Genomic DNA, 20,363 nt, shown 5'->3' on the forward strand with positions numbered 1-20,363 from the left:
TAAGAGACTGGCTGCAAACCAAAGGGTCAGCAGTTGGAATCCATCAGTTGTGCTTTGGAAACCCTATGGGACAGTTCTACTGTGTCCTACTGGGAGTTGCAATCAACTTGACGACAATGAGTTTAATGTGCAATTGCCTGCAAACTAGCTGTATCTCCGTCACATTTTCTACCACCAGAGGACACACAAGAAAATGCAAATATGTGAGAATAATGTAATTTTCTGTGAGATTGGCAGCCTGGTGCCTAACAGGCAGAAGGGAGTTTTTCAGCCATATCTTTTAACAAAATTTTAACGAGTTGCAAGCACGTGATGATTGCAGACTTCATATAAACCTTTGAATTTCTGGATTCTTGAAAAAAATCAGAAGATCTGGCTACCCTGGCTCACTATTGCTGCATGGCAACAATAGGCGGGGGTCAAATGTTGGTTTCTGGCACCCTGCAGGGGTCTACCCTGCAGGTCTCTACACTCACCACTGTGGGCTTGGGCACTAACAGCAGGCCCTTTACCAACTGGGATTACCTGGCTAGCCCCTGTAGGCATATATGTCTTTTATGCCATTTGAGAACTACCCTTGAACCAATTATAAATTCTTAAAAAACTCGTGTGCAGACATTATTAATAGTAAGAAGCCACTTCCAACCCACCCCACAATGTATGGCCATATAGCCCAAGTGCTATGGCCTAATGATTGAGAATGGCTGTCTTAGGAAAGTCTGGACTCAGTTTTTCCTGGTGACATGTATGTGATTCTGCTCTTGAGTTACAGCCAGCCTAAGCAGGTGGGAATCAGGGCCGGGAAAACATCGCCTCTTCAAATAGTCAGTCATGGCTGGGGTCACGGCTTCTGTCTGGTGATCTGTTATTATTTTTTTAAAAATGTTAACTAGCTACTGAAAGAAATAAATGAGAGCTTATTATTTTTTAAAAAATGAAGTGAACTACCCAAATACATAAAAAAATTCAATGAGAACCACTTATGGACTAATGACGAGAGCATGCTGTAACGCCTAATAATATGCCCCCGAGATCCTTTACAAGGAAAAAAATTCTGGCCTAGTCAACCTAAACTCCCTGAATCTTTATAGCAGGAGATTTGGGGTGGGCGCGGGGGGAAGGATGTGCATTTAATAGCCTCCTCTTTGGTTTACACTGAAGTGTGAACATGATTCCCTTTCACCATTTTTGTGTTACGCCTATGTGTACTAGGACATTGGATTCTATTGCTGTCGGCACTAGTCCCGAGTTACCACATTCCTTGTTGTTACATTCTGAGGTGCAGTCGAGTTGATTCTGACTCCTAGTGGCCACATGTGACAGAGGAGAACTGCCCTATATGGTTTTCTTGGCTGTAAACTTTAGAGAAGCAGATCACAAGGTCTTTCTCTTGTGGAGCCACCAGGTGAGCTGGAATCACCAACCTTTGGTTAACAGCCGAGCACTTAACTGATTGTACCACCAGGGCTCCTTTTATCTTGTTTTCTTATATTTATAAACTAGCTGGAGGTGACTTGCGGCCTAGAATTCATTAAACGCTAAATCTTTTATTTACAAGGTGACAATTCATGAAAGACATGTCCCACTTCTCTGTCAAGAAAACTCTAATAGCTTTTTCAAATGGGACTGTCAAGTTTAATTAAAGAGAAACTCGTATTATGACATGACATTTAGCCTTCTAGGAAGGAGTGCATATCCCATGCAAGGGAGGAATGTGGTGGATCTCCTCATAGAAACTATTTATATACCCCCCTATATCAGTGACAATGGCAAGGTGCATAATATATGGCACTATAAAATCAGTGTATTGCCTTGTGAAAGTCACACTAGATTTGATCGAAGAAGATGTTGAATTGTGTGTTGCTGAAAACATTCTTCATCATTCTATAATGGAAAAAAGCCAAGTAGTAAACTTTTCAATGTGCTTCCTGAGTCTATTAATAGATAAATCTAATCGCACAAAAATGTCAGCAAATGAACTCTCTCTCACTCTGAAAACACTTCTCTTATGAAATAAGCCATATTTCCCCCTTTACCAAGAGGAGGGCCTTGGATGAGATTTTTGCATTTGCTCTAATAATGGTATAACATAATTCATCGTACCTGAGCACAAGCTCAGAATCATTATTAATCATACCACACTGAGCTCTTTATTACCAGAAATATGTGATATAGTTGTTGTACCATAAATGTTCTGAATCAATAGGCAGACGGTAGCTACGGAATTCCCCACGCTAGCACCGTTAAATTTAAACACAACTTGATGGTTCACACAATTTGGATAAATTCAAACTGAGTTTGACGACATTTACAAACATTTGCACTGTCTTACTGGGTTGTTGCCTAGTTCTGATCTTTTTTTCTTTTCCTTGTTACTTTCTCCAGGTCTTTCCAAGGGAAGCTATTGCATGCGCTGACCGAGGGCACCTAGACTACTCTTTCATTGACGTAGAAGCTCTGGGTACTGAATATGCTCTAGACCTTCTTGAAGATGCGCAGTGCCATTTGGTGTATTAGAGACTCTGAAAAATTTCCTCAGAAAAGATTTCTTCTTCATTTTTTTCTTTCCCAAATATATTTGATCATACAATTCTTTTTTCCCTCCATAATATCTAACGTTCTGCATTTTGGGATGTCATGTTCTAGATCGTTCTTTGGGTGTATGATTTGAAGTTTTACTCCAAAGTTTACAGATGATAGGCAATTCCTAATACATTACTTGGTACATGGAACTGGACTATGAACTCAAGAGATTGTGATTTGCTGTTATAAATTTCATACTACTTTCTGGCAAATATTTGTGAATGTGCTTAGGAAACTTGGATCAGGATTTTGCGATGAGTATTCTGTTTCCATCTCTAGATACTCTTCCAGATGTAGAATCAATTCATCTGGTTGGAGTGCTTACACATGCAACCAGAGCTGAGGCTGTATTGGTATACATAAAGAAGCCTCTGGATTTTACTTGAAGTTTGACATTAAGGAGTCCAGACAAGAGGGCCTGCTGTATTGCTGATCCAGTAAGAGGTCCTAGTGACTTGCATTCCAGAGAAATGGCTTTGGAGGAAAAACAGAAATACTTGTGACATGGGAGGAAATGTGATAGGGATGTACAGTACTTTTATTCTATCCTCAGGAAAATTAGAAACATAAGTAGATATTTCATTCTTATAAGCATCAGCCAAGTAATTCTCAAGAAGGGAAGATGGGCCATCATTTGTTTTGGGGGTGAACCCTGTATGTATCATCCAAGTGACCACTATGGAAACTCAATAATGGGACTTGAAATTTCATGTTGGTGACTGGGGACAGTGCAGTTGTAGTAATGAATTTCTGGTTTTCAAACTATTAGGGTTGAAAATAGTGGCCGTGAAGGAAGCAAAGACCTTGGGGAAGGAGTACTGGCAGTCTGCAAGTCTGTAAGCAGGGTGTACTCTGGATTAGATAAAAGCTGAGTTAGCAGAAATAAATGGCAAATAAAGAGGACAAGCAGGTTTAGAAAGAAGTTATTTACCACTTTAATAGGGCTGTCCAACATTTGGTCACATAGATCATTCTGAAACCTAATTGCTTTCATAGCCTTCCTATCTCACCGGAAGAGATTGGAATACTCTTGGAAAAAGTAAATCAAACATAGAAAGGGGTGTCATGGTAAGACTTGTTGCTACAGCACTATGCAGTTAATGATGCCAGACTTTGGAGAGAATCAGAGGACATTTCTGCAGTATAGGACAGCTATACAAAGCCTTAAGACATTGTATTTACAGAGTTTATTATTAATACAGGGACCTATATTCTGCCAAAACTCTGCCAGAGTCTTAATAGCATGGCCGAGGAGCTCCCTCAAGAATCCTTGCTTTGTTACCTGTGGAAAAGCTAGTAGTTCTAAAATTATTTTCCTGGAAGAGGTTAGAATGGTTAGTATATATCAATTGAATATAAAGTATGGTTATGTAAGCCAAGCTTGCATGCTAATTCTGCACAAGGTAGAAAGCAATAAAACAGGGTGATGTGCTTCCTTAGGCCATCCGGTAGAAAGAGAAGGAAGCTCTTGATTCAGTATTGTTACGATGCCTCAAAATCCAGGAGTCCACCTGTAGCTGGCATTCCAGGTAAGTGCCGTGTTGAATTCTCAAAAGGGCACATATCTTCCTTGTTGATAGAAAAAGAAAAGACAAAAAACACAAAACTCCAAACTCAAAGAGGTGCACCAGCCACTCAAACTGTGGTACTGTTCATTCCTTGAAGAGAATATATAATATTTCAAAATATTATATATATATATTTAAAATGGTACAAAGGAACTATAGATCCAAATTAGGAGATAGTTGATCGTTCTTCACAATCCCAAAAAATTCCACTGAGAAAACCCTTTTTTTTAAAACCCACTTTCCACGATGTTGCCCAAAACTCCAAGTCTTCTCACTATAGGATATTTTGTTACACACAGTAAAAGCTCTGTGATTATCTGGTAGCCAGTCAAAGTGCAAATAAGAAATCCATTTGGCTTGTAAATGTATAAGATGTTTTGAATTCTTAAAATGTAGTATTTTCTGCAGAGTTGATTTTCCTTCACTACAACAACAAATGCTTCTATTAGGTTCTTGGGTGAATCTGAAACCAAAGAAAGAAAGAAATTTCAGGAAGCAAAGTACAAAATAAAGGTACATGCACAAAAATGTGATTAGGCAGAAAACGAGGACACCTTGAATTTTTAGGATGTTGCTTCTTTCAGATGATCCAAAGTCAAAAACCCTAGACTTTAGAGCCGTGGTTCTCAAATGTGGAGGAAAGAATATTGACAGGCCACCATAATTTAATCAATACCTGAAATTAATTTTTGCCACAGTTGAAGAGATGGATTCTTGGAGCAATGTCTATCCAGGGCTGGCTTCATGAGTGTGTGACCTGTTCAGCTGCACAGAGCCCTGCCTTTGAAAGGGCCCTATGCTTGGATTACTGAGTGCTGTCACCATCTCGATATTCTTAACAGTCTGGGAATAAGGGACCTTGCATTTTCATTTTGCACTGGTCCCTGAAAATTATGTAGCCAGTCCCGTGTCTATCTGATGAGAATTTGAACTGAGTAGGTCATTCCCAGTGGGGTATAATTTGTCGTAAGAGGTAAGAGGGGTAGCATCAGATGAAGCATTGCCAAGGTTAGACCACACTGCTTTAGGAACAAGGGGGAATCTTCGCAGGTGAGGAAGTGGTCTACTCAAACAATACAGCATTCAAGGGTGATGAAGAGCATAGTGCTATATAAAATTATAGATGTAATTTTATCCATTTGAACATGACCCTCAAACTCTAGTAATCAAAAGAGAAGCACTGGTTTAGAGCACAAACCATGATTCTAGTAGAGCTGAGGGCTCTACTCTAGAGTTCTAGGAGATAAGGCATTTTTTCTTCATTATCTCTTAATCCTTCTCTACAGTGTTAGAAATTGAGTGTTTTGAGCCCAGGGGTTGAGAGTTCATTACAGCTTCAGGGTGATGCAGGGCAGTGACAAAAATTTGCATTCAAAAGCTGGTTGGGCTAGGAGTAGAACGTACGAGAAATCTCTATACATTCATTTTCTTATTCTCTCCTTGTAAATAACTGATCCTTCCAAACCTTGGTTTTCTATATTCCAGTGGCCATTATCACCTTCTGTTTTCACTGTCTTCTTTTTTTTACCAAAAGGAGGGAGAATGTGAGATTTACAAAAAGGAACTGAATTGCTTTTCTCTTACCTCTGCCCCTTTCACCTAGGCCCTGTGTTCCAGGAAGACAGGCCTGTGTTGTATCTACTATTACAGTCCCAATACCTTAAAACACCATCTTCGTATAGTCCAGGCTTAGGTATATTTATTGGATTAAGAAATGAATGAGTTTACTTGGACCAAGGAGCAATTATGATAGTATAAATTGGTTTATTCTTCCTTCCTTTAAACTCCAAATCTCCCTTTTTTAAAACAGCAGGACCGGAAGTCAGAATTTTAAAGTCATAGGCTCTCAGTACATTTCAGACTTGTGGAATTTAGGGTGAAGAAGCTGCTGGAATATGTCCAGTTTCAGTAATACATGAAACATCAGGGTGATTACAATGGGTGGCTATATGGAAAACCAGAGTGGCTATCAGGCAGATGAGCCAAGAAGAAGATGGCAACATGATCATGGAGGATTTGTTCTGGGCTAGTCACTTAAAGCTTCCATTCTATAAAATGGCCATTGGGTATGCAATCTGAGGTCCACTAACTCTTATCCTTTTATAGAATGATACTTGATTTTCTTAACATTGTGACATTTGTTGATTTTCCTATAGGTCTGATAGACATTTACATATTTGATCTGAAGGAATTCCAAAGTTATTTGATTCTTCCCAAGGTGTTGTACCAGATTATGGTCTGCTGTTTTGATACGCTAATTTTTCTTTTCAATGACTTTGATTTTTCCCTGTTTCATCCCCATCCTCTCCTCTTCCCCAAACAACTCATGCTCAACTTTTATCTATGAATTATTACAGCATTGTCATTGACTCATTTCCTTTAAGAAGAATCTGTCTTTCTAAATTGAGTCATTGTTCCAGAATATACAGGTATAGATTTGCTCCTGAATACATGAGAACTGTCTCAACTTACAACCTTATGTTTTAGATAAATAAGTGGGAAAAATAGAAACAAATCAATAGGTATCTTAAAGCACAAGAAAAGATCTCTAGTCAACATTTAGGTTGGTTAGTGTTGCTACTAACTACAAATAAAGCAATTTAATTAAGCAATTCAAGCAATGATCAGACAGGGACAGGGTTACAATTAGGCCTTGAAACTTCACTCAAATTTATCAAACTTTCCCTTAATAGGGTGTATGTCACCAGCTTCATTCTACTCTAAAGCTTGACTTTAGAAAACCTTTCAAGGGTATCTACTTCCTCTCTTTAGAATGACACCCAGGAGTCTTCCTCCATTTTTAGAATTCATTCTTCCAAATTTCCTGAAGGGAAAGCCTTTGCCTAGTTCCATTTATCTTTTCCTCCTCCCATCTGTGGATTCTGTATACTGTCACCCAGATCCAATATCCCCAAGGTTTTCCTTTTGACTGAGGCCTGTTACCCAGAATATCCCACATTCTGGGATAGCTGGTCATTTAGAAGAAACACTGAATTCCTCCTCTATCTTTTGCTTTAAAAATGAACACCATAACATTTAAATTAGATCACACTTTGAAGCATCTTTTGTCTATCTACATTTCAAAGACTTCTGAGAATTATGGCTGCTGATCTGTATTTCGGGAAGTAATCTACGCTGTAGAAGATTTTGAAAAATCTCTTTATTACACAGAGAAAAAGAATGAAGTCCCAGGATTCCTTCTTGCAAATATCTTTGTATCAGAGTTACTTTTTCCCAACAATCTAGGTGGGTTTCTTCCATTCTGTCATATTGTGTTGTTTGTTTCTTCTGTGAGTGCTCTCTTTAAATCAGTCTTGCTCATCAAAAGAGGCAGTTTTCTTAATTTTTCCTTTTACTTCAGTAATAATAAATGGAATACTTTATCCTAAAGTTTAGCTCTCTTAGATGAGAACAGAACAATGAAATCATACAACTCATAATTAAACTACCTCTGTGAAGTAAACCAGTGTTTTCAAAGTTAAATTGCTGGAGTCAATATATGAAGCGTGTAGGCATATTTGGGCTTTGATGGGGAAAATGCATAGGGCATCCAAAAAAAAGTATTATAAAGCCTCTTTTTGGTGCATATGATATAAGGAATGGTGTTAGCAAGACACTTATATAGGAAGGATGGCTCTGTGATGTATCATCTGGATTTAATTGGTGCCTTTGGTATCTACAGTGCTTATTTCATTGTGACTTTCTTGGGAGGCAGGTAGGAGAGATAAAGTATGCCATTAGTAGTGTCTGAATCCTCTCAAGGCTTAAAAAGTACAGACTTCTACCGTGTCTTTCCTTCTCGAAAGATAGACTTGCGAATTCTTAGTTGACTTATGTACAGCTCACATGACTGCAGGACAGTCTATTTCCTTGCTTGAAATGAATGTGTGCATCTGAACAGGTACATCCTCTGCTTTCCAAACCCACTGCAATGGCTATTTATTTCCCTTGTACAATCGGCTGTCTGGGTTGAGCTCAGCCCACCCAGGGCGGTAGCAAACACAGTGTGCACCAGCCCCTATGACCACGATCAGATTCACTGCACAGTACTTCTGTGATGCCAGAAAATGTCTACGGTGCACTCACAACATGCCTGATGGTTTTCAAATATACGCTATGGAGACCAAGTAAAAGAGAGGTACATAGCTCACAAAAAAGTAGCATTAACAATTTCCTTTTTATTTTTTTGAGTTTATGTTCCATCTTCCAAAGAGTCTCCTAGTTGGTATTCTTGGAATTATACATGTTTAAATCGTGAAATAATTTGACTTGTGTTATTTTTCTTTACGGAGTTTTGGGTCTGGAGACACCAAGTGAGCAAGGCTCACCTTCCATAGAGGGAGATCAGTAAGCATTTGGGTTAGGCAATGGAGATTTGGCAGAAAATATATCAGGAACGTGTCTAGAACAAAGGTGACCAGACTGATCGTACCGACTGTAATTCAGAGTAGCTTAATCAAACTAGCTTGCAAGAGCATCTTCAAATTATTTGGTAAAATCGTTTTCAAGCAAAATGTAACCAGAGGGAAACCTGACTTCCACACTCCACCAGCTAAGTAAAATGCTTCCTGGGGGTAAGAGGCACGAACAGGGCTCGTTTCTGAATACTCTCTTCTGTAGGAGTTTCACTGAAATGAAATATAATAATCCACCCTGAGCTTCTTGGGAACATGCAGATGCCTGTGAACAAGCCAGGGTGGTTGAGAAATCCCTCCTGGCTACAGTCAAAAGGTACAGCCATTGCCTGGCTAGTGTGGTCAATGCCGCAACCGAATTTGACACACAAAACCTCTCTATTTTACATGTGGGAAAAATAAGCGTTTTATATGATATTATGAACCTTACTTTTGTTTACTGCATCACAAAGCTGTAAGAATCAATTTAATTTACTGAAAAGATAATGCTAAGAAAACAGACCAAGTGAAGGCTCATAATATAGGGGTTGGAATCAGAGATGCCTTTTTTACATTTCAGCTACCCTTTTGGTAGACTAAAAGTTTCACAGATTAGGATTTGGAATTGGTAGAGATGGTTTAAAAAAAAAAAACACCCAATATATTAAAATACACATACACTTACCAGGGCTGATATTCAGGTAGTACAACATATATACCATAGCTGTTGTAAAAATATTGATAAACTTTTTGTATAAGTGGGTAAATAGTTACCGTCTTAAGCAACAACAAGACAACCCCTCTCCTGTGAGGATTTCTAGACTTCCCTGTGATCTAACATCTACAGGGTTAATGGTGGCCTAGCTGGGTCTCTCCACCCTGCTCTAGCATCATGATACCAATTCTGATTGGTTGGGCAGCTTCACCATAAAAGTTGTTATATATGTGTGTGTATGTATGTATATATATATATATATATTTTTTTTTTTCCCTACTTAACTCACTTTTTAAAAATTGTGGTAAGTATATATGTAACCAAACATTTGCCATTTCAACAGTCTTCACATGTACATTTCAGTACATTATGTTCATCATGTGTATAACCATCATTCTTATCCATGCCCATATTTTTCCATCACCCTTAACAGAAGCTCACTGTGTCCTAAGCATTATGTCCTCCTTTCCCCCTTCCTCTTACCGGCCCCTAATAACTAATATAAATTTTGGTTTCTGTATACTTGCCTAAGGAGCCCTGGTGGCACAATGATTAAGCACTTGGCAGCTAACCAAAAGGTTGGCACTTCAAACTCACCCAGTAGCTCCAAGGGAGAAAGACATGGCGGTTGGCTCCCATAAAGATTAGTCTACAAAACCCTTGGGGGAGTTCTACTCTGTCACATGGGGTAAGTATGAGTTGAAAATTAACTCGATGACACCCAATAACAACAACAACACATTTGCCTATTCCAGATATTTCACTTCAGTGGGATCATACAGTATTTGTCCTTTTGTAACTTATTTCACTCAACATAATGTTTTCAAGGTTCATCCATGTTGTAGCGTGTATAAGAACTTCATTTCTCTTTATGTAATATTCCGTTGTGTGTATGTACCACATTTTATTTATCCACTCATCTGTTGAGGGCATTTAGGCTGTTTCTACCTTTTGGCTACTGTGAATAGTGCCGCAATGAACATTGGTGTACATGTGTCTGTTTGCATTCCTGCTTTTAGTTCTTTTGGGAATATACCTAGGACTGGAATTGCTGGATCATATGGTAATTCTATGTTTAACTTTTTGAGTGAGTAAATACACCAAACTCAAATATTTTGAAGCTCATTCCTGATACAAACAGAGAAATCAAGGAATGATTATTCTCTTTACAAAAACCTTTTCATTTCCCTAAAAGATCAGCAGAGAAGTCCTCTAAACAATGTTTTGAAAATGGCTGTAATTAAACGCAGACCCTCTCAGCAAACTACCAGAATGAATTAGGCAAGTCCCTTATTTTATTATCTATTCTGAGCACAGTAGAAGTTAGTTGAATTATCTGAATAATTATCTCACTGCTCCTTTTCCCCTCAGCTATGGTGACCCAGCTTTATTTCTGAGTCAGAAACAAATGCTAAACTCCTCAGTATGGAAAAGTCCAGTTCAAGCTCCAGCTTCTTGTTGACGGATGGACACTAATCTGCATAGTTAAGAACGTCTGCTGTCAGGAAAATGGCTTCTTCTCAAAGTTTCTCTGGGTGCTGTTTGTACCACACCAAAGCAAATATACCATCCGTAACATGCACTAGACATTTGAAATAAATGAACTTACTCTTGTGGTCTTAATTTTATTGCCTGTAGCGCACATCCATCCCGAATTGTCAGGTAGCGTCTTACATTCTTCTCCCTCTAGGCAAGGCTCCATTTCGCACCACCATTTCCCAATCACTATGGAGGCTGTGCAAAAACAGGAAACAACTGTGTTTGCCATTCATCCAAACAACCTGGCCACCAGGCTAGGCTTTGTCCCTTTGCAAATGTGAATGCCTTTTCACGCACACAAGGACCTGTTTAACCTTCCATGACTGGCTAAGAAAACTCTATTAGAAAAATAAGATTTTGAATTAATAAGTCTCACAATGCAAATACAATTATCTTATCTGGTTTCATTAAGCAGCATCTTGTCCAAAATTTCCTTGTACCATGAAACCACATGGATTAGGATGATTTACTTTTTGGATCTCGAGGAATTTGTTAGTTTTGGGAGATCATGGATCTTGCACTATTTCTTTTCAGTGAAGGAGCTAAAAGAGATAAATGTTCTTCAGAGATGACTATGCCGTTCTTTTCAGAAAAACTAGTTTATGCACACAACATTAACAGCCCAGAACCTAGGGCTTTTGAGAACTTCAAAGGTCTACCAGAAGTCCTAAGACCCAAGAAAAAATGCGTTGACTGAAAGTACAAAAGAAAAGCTGTAAAATAAAACCAAAGAGTAACAATAAATGAAAATACTTGTTTATAGTGAAAAGTATATTTGATACGGACTGTGGTTGGGTCTCCCTTTAATGTGATGCGGGTGAAACTTTCGAAAGAGGGTCTCTGATAAAACACTAATCTTTTTTGGGGTAATATCAAGAATTACCACAATTGGAGGCTGGCAGTGAATTTAGTGTTTATATTTATAGTACCCTTTTTTCATAATGAGATTTTCTATAACCAGTGAGCAGTCTTACTCAGTACAAATAAAGGAGTTCTACACCTTCCCTAACATCCTGTGTAAAAAGTGAATTCTGCAAAAGCATCCAGTAATTTCTGTAGCTCCCCAAGGCAACAGTGCTTCACAAGTCCACCTGTCCCTCTCCATTCAAAATCCTCAAGATGTCTGCCAGTGTTTCTTCTGTGATACTTTTTCAATTGACTGTTTTTACACTGGACCAGGATTGTACTTCTTTATTCACCTGCCCCCCATACCCCTGAAATGAGTCTCCACCATGATGTTTATTTCTCACAATGACAAAGAAGCCAAATGACATCTGTTAACCTCACTGAGGATTACTATTAAAATGAAATGGAATAAACCCTGCAGTCAAGCAGAAGCACATTAAAATTCTCTATCCCTCCGGCATTCACTAGAGGAATTAGATTGCTAACTTAAAAGTGGAATGGTTTAAACATCTAGACATCTGCATTTAGTCTTGCTTTCTTCCGCTCTTTCGTTGCTTCAATCTTTCCTTCCTTCAGGGTTCAGGCTCCTCAAACTTTACGCTGAGTAAAAATTAGTATGCAGGATTCTATATGCAAAATCATGTGTACTCTATTCTATTGCCAATTTAAGGAATTTTTTTCAAGGGTAATGTTTTCTGTATTTGATTTTTGCTTTATACATGGAGCAGACTAAGCCACGTAAACTGCAAGTCTGTTGCATACGCCAAGTAAGTATAGGAAGTAAAATCTTGTACCTAGCTCTATCCCACACGGAAGACAACATGATGTTTGGGTAAAACACAGAGTATTGACAGAAGATATAAATCCTCCACAGAGTGGAAAATTATTACGAGAGCTTTTTTTTTCTTTTTAATAGCATGGAGTTGGGGCATGGAATTGAGGAAGATTCTGTTGTTGTTAGCTGCTATGAAGTCTACTTCGACTCACGAGGACCTTAATGTACAAAGAACTAAATGTTGCCTGGACCTGTGCTGTCCTCAGAACTGCCCGCACGTTTGCGTTGCGGCTATGGTGCCAATCCATCTAACCCAGGGTCTCCCTCATGGGTAAAACATGACTTATTTACATGAATGGCTTTACATCATGAATTTATATGCATGGATAGGGGCAATATCACACGTGAAAAGCACATGTTTGGGCATTGAGAAAAAAACAAAACAAAACACCCGAGTGTTGAAAGAGAACAACAATAAAAAAAATTTGCACAACTTCCAGTAACATAAGATAAAAATCAGGGGTTGGCAGTGTTTATTGAAAACCTACAAAAGGAAAACACCCTTGTGCCTAGCGCTTAATCAGAAACAGGCCAGTCTCATTTACCACCATTTGTCAAAGCCCACCTAATATTTTAGTACAGCTGCCCTGAATCGAAACCATCAGGAACAGAAACCCTCTGATCTTAGCTCTGAGGGGAAATTGCCTTTCCCCAAAGTTCTTCCATTTAGCATCCTGGCGCTGATTTTTCACAGAGTCGTGCCAGTAAAGGAACAAGGCAACGCAGGCCAGCGCTTAGGATCTTCTAAAGTGTCTTCTTTCCCCTTCTTCTCCCGCCTCCTCTCTGCCCTCTTGGAGCTGGCCTACTTGGCTGCTGGCTAACAAAGCAGACTTCCTTTCTAAGCATTAATATCTCCTAAATGAAACTGTAGACAGCAGCAAAAAGAATATGTCTCAGAACCCACATACTGCTTTTAATTCAAGGTTGTGAAGATCCATTGACTCGTGTGGCAAAAGAAAAGGCTGTCTAAGAATAAAAAATGCCCTCAGACCTGCCTATAATCTCTAAAAATTCATACTACCGTTGCTTCACCTAAATAGAATTTGCTAATGTGGCACTACCCTCTGGCTTATTTGAATCTAGTTCATTCTTCCAGTGTTGCTTTTCTAAAGATCCTATTAGACTGAGTTTGTTTCTCATTCATGCATTACATGCTCATCATAATACATATCACTTCATATCCTAGTTCAAGCTACTATCTCCAATCCCGATTTTTCTCATAAACTCTAGCTATAGGCTTACAAAGTAATATTTTATAAAGCAATATAGCTATAAAGTAATATTTCCCATACTATCTTTTAAAAAATTCATGAGAAGATTTTAAAATTGCCTCTTCCTTTCACAAAATGGAAGCCACCTAAAACCTTAAGACTATTGGAAGAGAAGGGATCAAATAAATTTAGTAAAATGAGCCAATATTAATGTCAATAATTGATTCTATAATGTTTTTTGTATAGCAATAGTTATAATTCCAGAAACGTAAATATGAATAATTCTTAAGTATCTTGAATTATAATTACCAATGCAGTAATAATAACTAACATTTATTGAATATGCGTTCCTGTGTAGGTACTCCAAGTGCATTATTTCAATCTTTATAGCAACCCTACGAGGTGAGTATTATTTCCATCCCATTTTATAGATGAGGAAACATGTCCAGAGAGGTTAATTAACTTTCCCAAGCTCATACAGGTAGAGTGTGAAGGAATTAATACTAGAATCCAGGCCTGCTCAACCACAAAATTCATGTTTTTCATCATTACAGTGGTAACTCATTCTAGCTTTGTGTTCAGTATTCACCAAACCAAAAATGAAACCCATTTCTGTCGAGGCGATTCCAACTAACAGTGACTCTATAGGACAGAGTAGAACTGCCCCATAGGATTTCCAAGGAGCAGCTGGTGGATTCCAACTACCGACCTTTCGGTTAGCAGCCGAGCTCTTAACCACTGTGCCACCAGGGCTCCTCAGTATTCACAAGACACTAAAAATACTTATTGACTGCTGAGGGAATGAGTTTTGTTATATTATTATTTAAAATAAATTTCATGTCAAACACAAATACTTGTGGAAAACAAAAACATTTAGTGTCTCATAAAATTCCTGTTGCCTTTGAGTCAATTCCAACTCAAATTGACCCTACAGGACAAAGCAGAACTGCCCCATAGGGTTTCCAAGACTGTAATCTTTACAGAAGACTGCCACATCTTTCTCCCGAAGAGTGGCTGGTCGGTTCGAATTACCGAACTTTTGATTAGCAGCCGAGTACTTAACCACTGTGCCACCAGGACTCCTCTCTTGTGAGATTAAGTTAACTTAAAAATAATTTAGGCAAGAGTCAGTTGATCGCACGTACTTCTTCCTTGTCGGAGCTATACACTGCTTACTGTTCACTGTTTATAGCATTTTAACAGAAGTTCCCGCAAGGGAACAATTTTTGAAGCCACCTAAAACTTGTGAGGTAGACGCAGAAGTGCTACGAGGACTTTTTATCCCCGAAGAACTGAGTTCATTAAATACCACCTGTAAAAGCCAGCTTTCTCTTACCTGTGGTGATTATGAGAAAGGATCTCTAAAGTCCCTTTAACTCTAGGGTTTTGGGATTCTGCTCTATGAATGTGCTATGTTCAGGAAAATATCTGGTCTTCAACTCTTTCAAGAAAGTTCATTTTTCCTTGAGAGATTCTTAAAATCACTGAAGCCACTTTAATCATGAGGTTCTATTTTTCCCTTATGCCAGGACATACTGTTATAGAGCAAAGGAGGAATTGTAAAAGGAGAATCAACTCATCTTTCAATGATAAATCCCAGACAGAGTGGAATTCCTTTTTTCATTGGTGTTGCTCAGTTATGAGACATTTTCCTTTAGAAATAGAGCAGGATACTAATAAGCAATGGGCTTAATAAATACAGCAAATAAACACTATCCTGTCTAAGAACTGCAGTCCTTTCTCCTCATTTCAATAGACAATGTTTGAATATCGATTCAGTAAACGTTTATTGAGCAATTACTATAGCTAAAGCACTACCCGATTTACTAGGAGTGATAAAACGGTGAACATGAAATACTGCCTGCCTTCAAAGAGCTTATGATTTAGCTCAAGGTCTCTCAGTGGGGGTATTACTGGCATTTTGGGCAGGGTGAATTTTTGTGCGCCATGGGAGACGACATGAATTGCAGTAAGTAGTTAAAAATGAGTAATGTGCTCCTCCACCAGTGACTAGGTTATCATGCTAGAAAAGCAGGCTCACAGTGGGGACTACAAAGAGAAAACCTCCATAAGACTGAGGAAGGCCTTGAAAGCAAGGAGCTTGGGCTTTTTCCTGAGATGAAAATGGGAAATCACTGAAGATTCTAGAATCTAGACTCTGAGCAAAGGGAAGACATGATAAAAGGAATGGCTGGGCAAGATTCATGTGATAGTGGCGTGCAGAATGAACTGCAGAAGGAAGAGGCAAGCTGCAGACATTTCTTTTAAGCACTGCCTCATTAAACCAGAGAAGGGAGAAGGTCTGGATTTTGGATATCTACAACAGAACTGGGAGGAAAAGCAGAGGTGAAAGCAATGTTAGGAAGGACTGAGGGAACACTGCAGCCAGTAACTTCACCACATTAACTGTAATCCTCACCACATTGGACTCTGTTTATTAGCTCACATGTCTGTCTGTCCGCTAGCCAGAGAGCTCCTTGAGGGTCGGATCATATCTGCATTCATGGTTGAATGGCATGGAGTAGCTCAAGGAAGGTTTGCAATTTCTGAATAAGTGAATGAATAAAAAATGAAACCAAGTGAGAAAGAGAGGAAAAAAAAAAAACAGTGCCCATCTCAAAGGGTTGTGAGAATCACATGAGAAAGTGCATTCAAAGCACTTAGCAGAGTGTCTGGCGCTCAGTTAAATGTTCAAGAAATATTATCAGTCCTCATCATCATAGTTTTTATTACTCGAAAGAATCAAATCAGTCCAAAACAGAAAAGGCAATTCTTCACAAATTAGGGACTAAACTACTGTGCTTCGATATTATGCCAAACTCTCAGCTTGCTGCCATGACTTATGAGAGTTTAAAGAAAAATTAAGTGGAACATATGATTGTATTCATGTTCCCAGAAGTAGGTTATAAGTATGTCAATCAACACAAATTTCAAGGCTTCTTTTTTGTGCAACCTGTAAAACAACTTAAAGCAATGGCTGGGACTTCATTAAAGGAACGGCACTGCTCTCCACTCTTCCTTTTCGCACAGGTTGTTAAAACAGCTGTTCTACGCTCCTCTTCAGAAGACCTGCTGTGAGTCCCTGTGTGTTACTGTTTTTCTCAAAGCAAACAGAAAATTAAAGGCATTGAATACCCTTTCCTATAGTCACCCCCAAGCTTTCCATTTCCTATGAGCACACGTTTAAGGATAGGATCTAATTCTGAGGCATTATGTAATGTCTCCACTATCCATCTGTCAGTTTGTCCTATGTGGTGGCTTGCATGTTGCTATGACACTGGAAGCTATGCCATCGGTATTTCAAATACCAGGAGGCCCACCCATGGTGGACGGGTATCAGCAGAGCTTCCAGACTAAGACAAACTAGGAAGAAAGGCCAGGCAATCAACTTCTGAAAATGAGCTAATGAAAACCTTAAGGCTCACAAGATAACATTATCCAACTTGCTTGCTTTGGACATGTTATCAGAAGGGATCAGTTGCTGGAGAAGGACACTGTATTTGGTGAAGCAGAGGGCCAGTGAGGGTGAGGAGGACCCTTGGTGAGACGGACAGACAGACACAATAGCCACAGTGATGGACTCAAACATGCCGGTGATTGTGAGGGTGATGCTCTTGTTTTCACCAAAGAGACGGCTTTATTTTAGAATTAAATTTAGCCGTATGTTTTTTATATTTGTTGAAGCACATGATTTGTGATACCTGGCTAAGAAAGAACACAAAGAACCACGATCATTAAACACATCTCCTACCATATATGTCTTGCTGTCTCAAATATAACATTCTATGCTCAAAATATTTGAGTCATCCTGAAATTTATAGAAAGGTCCCTGGGTGGTGCAAATGGTTTGTGCTCCACAGCTAACCTAAAGGTTAGCAGTTCACCCCACCCAGTGGTGCTGCAGAAGAAAGGCCTGGTGATCCGCTTCCATAAAGATTACAGCTAAGAAAGCCCTATGGAGCAGCTGTACTCTGTAACGCGTAGGGCCACTGTGAGTTGGAATCTACTCCTCGTTTTGGAAGTCTGTAGGAGACTGTAGTTCTACTGAGGCACGAACGTTTTTGATGTTTTTATTTTTGTCAACTGTAGAGACCTTCACGTTCTCCTCCCCCAACTCTAAAAGGAATTCATATTCTTTTGTAAAATTAAAAATACACAGATAATTATCAAAAGGAGTCTAAGCATCACCCACAATCCCACTAGACTGAGGCATGCTGTTACATTCGGGTGTGTTTTTCTCAAACTTTTCTGATTATCCCTGGCATGGCATCCAGAGTAATCCTTTAAAATGCAAATAACTCCATATCTCATATCACTCTTCTGCTTAAAATGCTCCAATAGTTTCTATCACATAGAATAAACTCCAACCCCTTTACTATGGTCTTTAAAGATCTCCATTATTAGGCCCCTCCTACCTCTCCAATTACACTTCCCATCATTCTCGCCTCCCCTACCCTTTCCCTCTCCCCCCAGTTCTGCTCCAATTCCTCTGCCCCTGTGGCTCTTCTGCAGATCTCTTTTCTGATTCAGCTCCACCCTCTGCCAGGGGCCTTGTTCTCCCACAACACACAGGGACCATGCTCTCTCTTTAATCAGGCTCAATTCAAATGTGCTTCTTCTGAGTGGACTTTCCTAAAAACCTAAGTAATCATACCAACCGGATCCTGCCATTGTCCCATTATATCCTGCTTTAATTTTATTCATAGGACACACTAATTTCTGAATTGACACAGTATTTTTAGTTTACCTGGATTTTTGTCTTTTAGCCCCCACTGATTGTAAGCTCCATGAAAGTAAGGACTTTCTACTCCCTAGTGGCTAGAACAGTGCTGGCACATAGTAGGTGCTCAATATACATTTTTAAATGGTTGAATAAATGCATATACACAAATATATAAAACAAATATTTTTTGATTAAAAGTAAGATTATACCACAATACTGTCTTGTCTTGCACCCTACTTTACAATCTAACATTAAATCATAAACATTTTTCCATGCCTATAAATAAAAAAATTTATAGGTATTATCAATTTAATGCCTATATAACATTCCATTGTAGGACTGTACCTTCACTCATTTAACCAATGTGACGTAAGACCTAAAATTAATGTTCAAATTATGTGCTGCCTTGAGATATGAAATTGAATGTCCTAACTGCAAGTTCCCCTCCCCATCATGTTCCCCCCTGGATAAGGTCCCTGAGCCAAACAACTTTCCTCGTCATGGGGACCAGGCACAATGCCTGCTTATCCCTGAGTAGCAGACATCAGCTTCCTGCCAGCCTGTGGAATTATTCCAGCAAGCCAATCCCATTCTTCCACGGGAACAGTCGCCCCACCCTGTAGTTACTGCAAAGCCTGCCTCCCACAGCCCCTGCTTGTTCACTCTGTTCCTGACCGCCACCCCCTTGTGGCCATGCAGAGCATATAGTGTCCTTCCTCCCTGGGCAGAGAGTATGTGTGACTAATCAATTGCTGTCAGTCTCATTGAGCATCATATGTATGGATCTACCCAAAACCCTAAGGTGGGAATCCCTCAATGGAAATCCCTTCTTCACCAACGGTGTCAAGAGGACGTGATCAAAACAACCAACCCTCTTTTGTTGTGAATTTAAGCTTTCTTTTTTATTGGTTGCTTGTTTGCTATTAAAAAGGATATTTATATGAACATCCTTGTCCATGTACCTTTGCAAATGCATTTAGTTATTTTCCCAGGACAAATTCCAAGGAGTGGAATTGCTCAGTCAAAGGTAGAAATACGTTTTGTATGATCTATATCTTTATCTGTATTGTTATTGGCTGCCTTCGAGTAGGTCCTAACTCATGGTGACCCTAAGAAAACTGAACAGAATGCTGTCTGGTGCTGTATCATCCCCATGATCAGTGGTAGACTGGACTGTTTTGATCCATAGGGTATTCATTGGCTGATTTTTGGAAGTAGATAATTAGGCCTTTCTTCCTAATCTGCCTTAGTCTGGAAGATACATCTATATCTACCTATTTCTACCGGTATCTACATCTACAGCTCTACCTATACCTTTATCTCTACATCTGTACCTATACCAGTATCTGTATATATCTATAAATTGTCCTATAGAAAGATGGCACAAACTGTCATTTTCTACCAAAGTACCCATTTCTCTAGAAAACTTCACCAGCACTGGTTAGAATTCTTACTGATTTTAGTGAAGCATGGATTTTGTCTTTTCAGGGTACAGAAACATGTTACATAGCTAACTAGTGAACCTAGCAAACTGCCAGCATTCATACTGCATCTTGGCTATGCACAGAATAGATCTGATAAAGTAATAAAACTTCAGTGTCTTTGTGAGTAATTTCTCCTCTAAGAAATCCAACTAAGAGGTTTGTAACAGAATGAAGAGAGCATAAAGAGGTCATGGATGGTGATGACTCTAAGCCAAAACAGATATATACTATAGTAGATTTCTTTTTGTAAACTGATATTTCTTGGAGTTCCCTGATGAATGTTATTGTCTTAGGCTGGGTTCTCTAGAGAAGGAAAACTAGTAAAGTATGTATATATATGTGTGCGTGTGTGTGTGTGTGCGTGTGTGCGTGTGTGTGTGTGTGTGTGTGTGTGTGTGTGTGTGT

The 20,363-nt window shown here is 39.1% G+C and overlaps 1 protein-coding gene across 2 annotated transcripts in view; it reads right to left on the reverse strand.

Annotated features, from left to right (window-relative positions):
- Window positions 1–3,494: 3,494 nt before the first annotated feature.
- The window catches only part of TAFA1 (TAFA chemokine like family member 1), a 659,101-nt gene continuing 642,232 nt past the window's right edge, over window positions 3,495–20,363 (reverse strand). For both annotated transcript variants that reach the window (XM_004372725.1, XM_004372726.1), the window contains 2 exons: window positions 10,870–10,994; window positions 3,495–4,614 (listed from right to left, as the gene is read on the reverse strand). In XM_004372725.1, the coding sequence (XP_004372782.1) occupies window positions 4,597–4,614; window positions 10,870–10,994 (143 nt within the window). In that variant the 3' untranslated portion in view covers window positions 3,495–4,596. The remainder of the gene's footprint in view (window positions 4,615–10,869; window positions 10,995–20,363) is intronic.

Source organism: Trichechus manatus, unplaced genomic scaffold, assembly GCF_000243295.1.
Source record: "Trichechus manatus latirostris isolate Lorelei unplaced genomic scaffold, TriManLat1.0 scaffold00020, whole genome shotgun sequence".
Taxonomy (NCBI): Eukaryota; Metazoa; Chordata; class Mammalia; order Sirenia; family Trichechidae; genus Trichechus; species Trichechus manatus.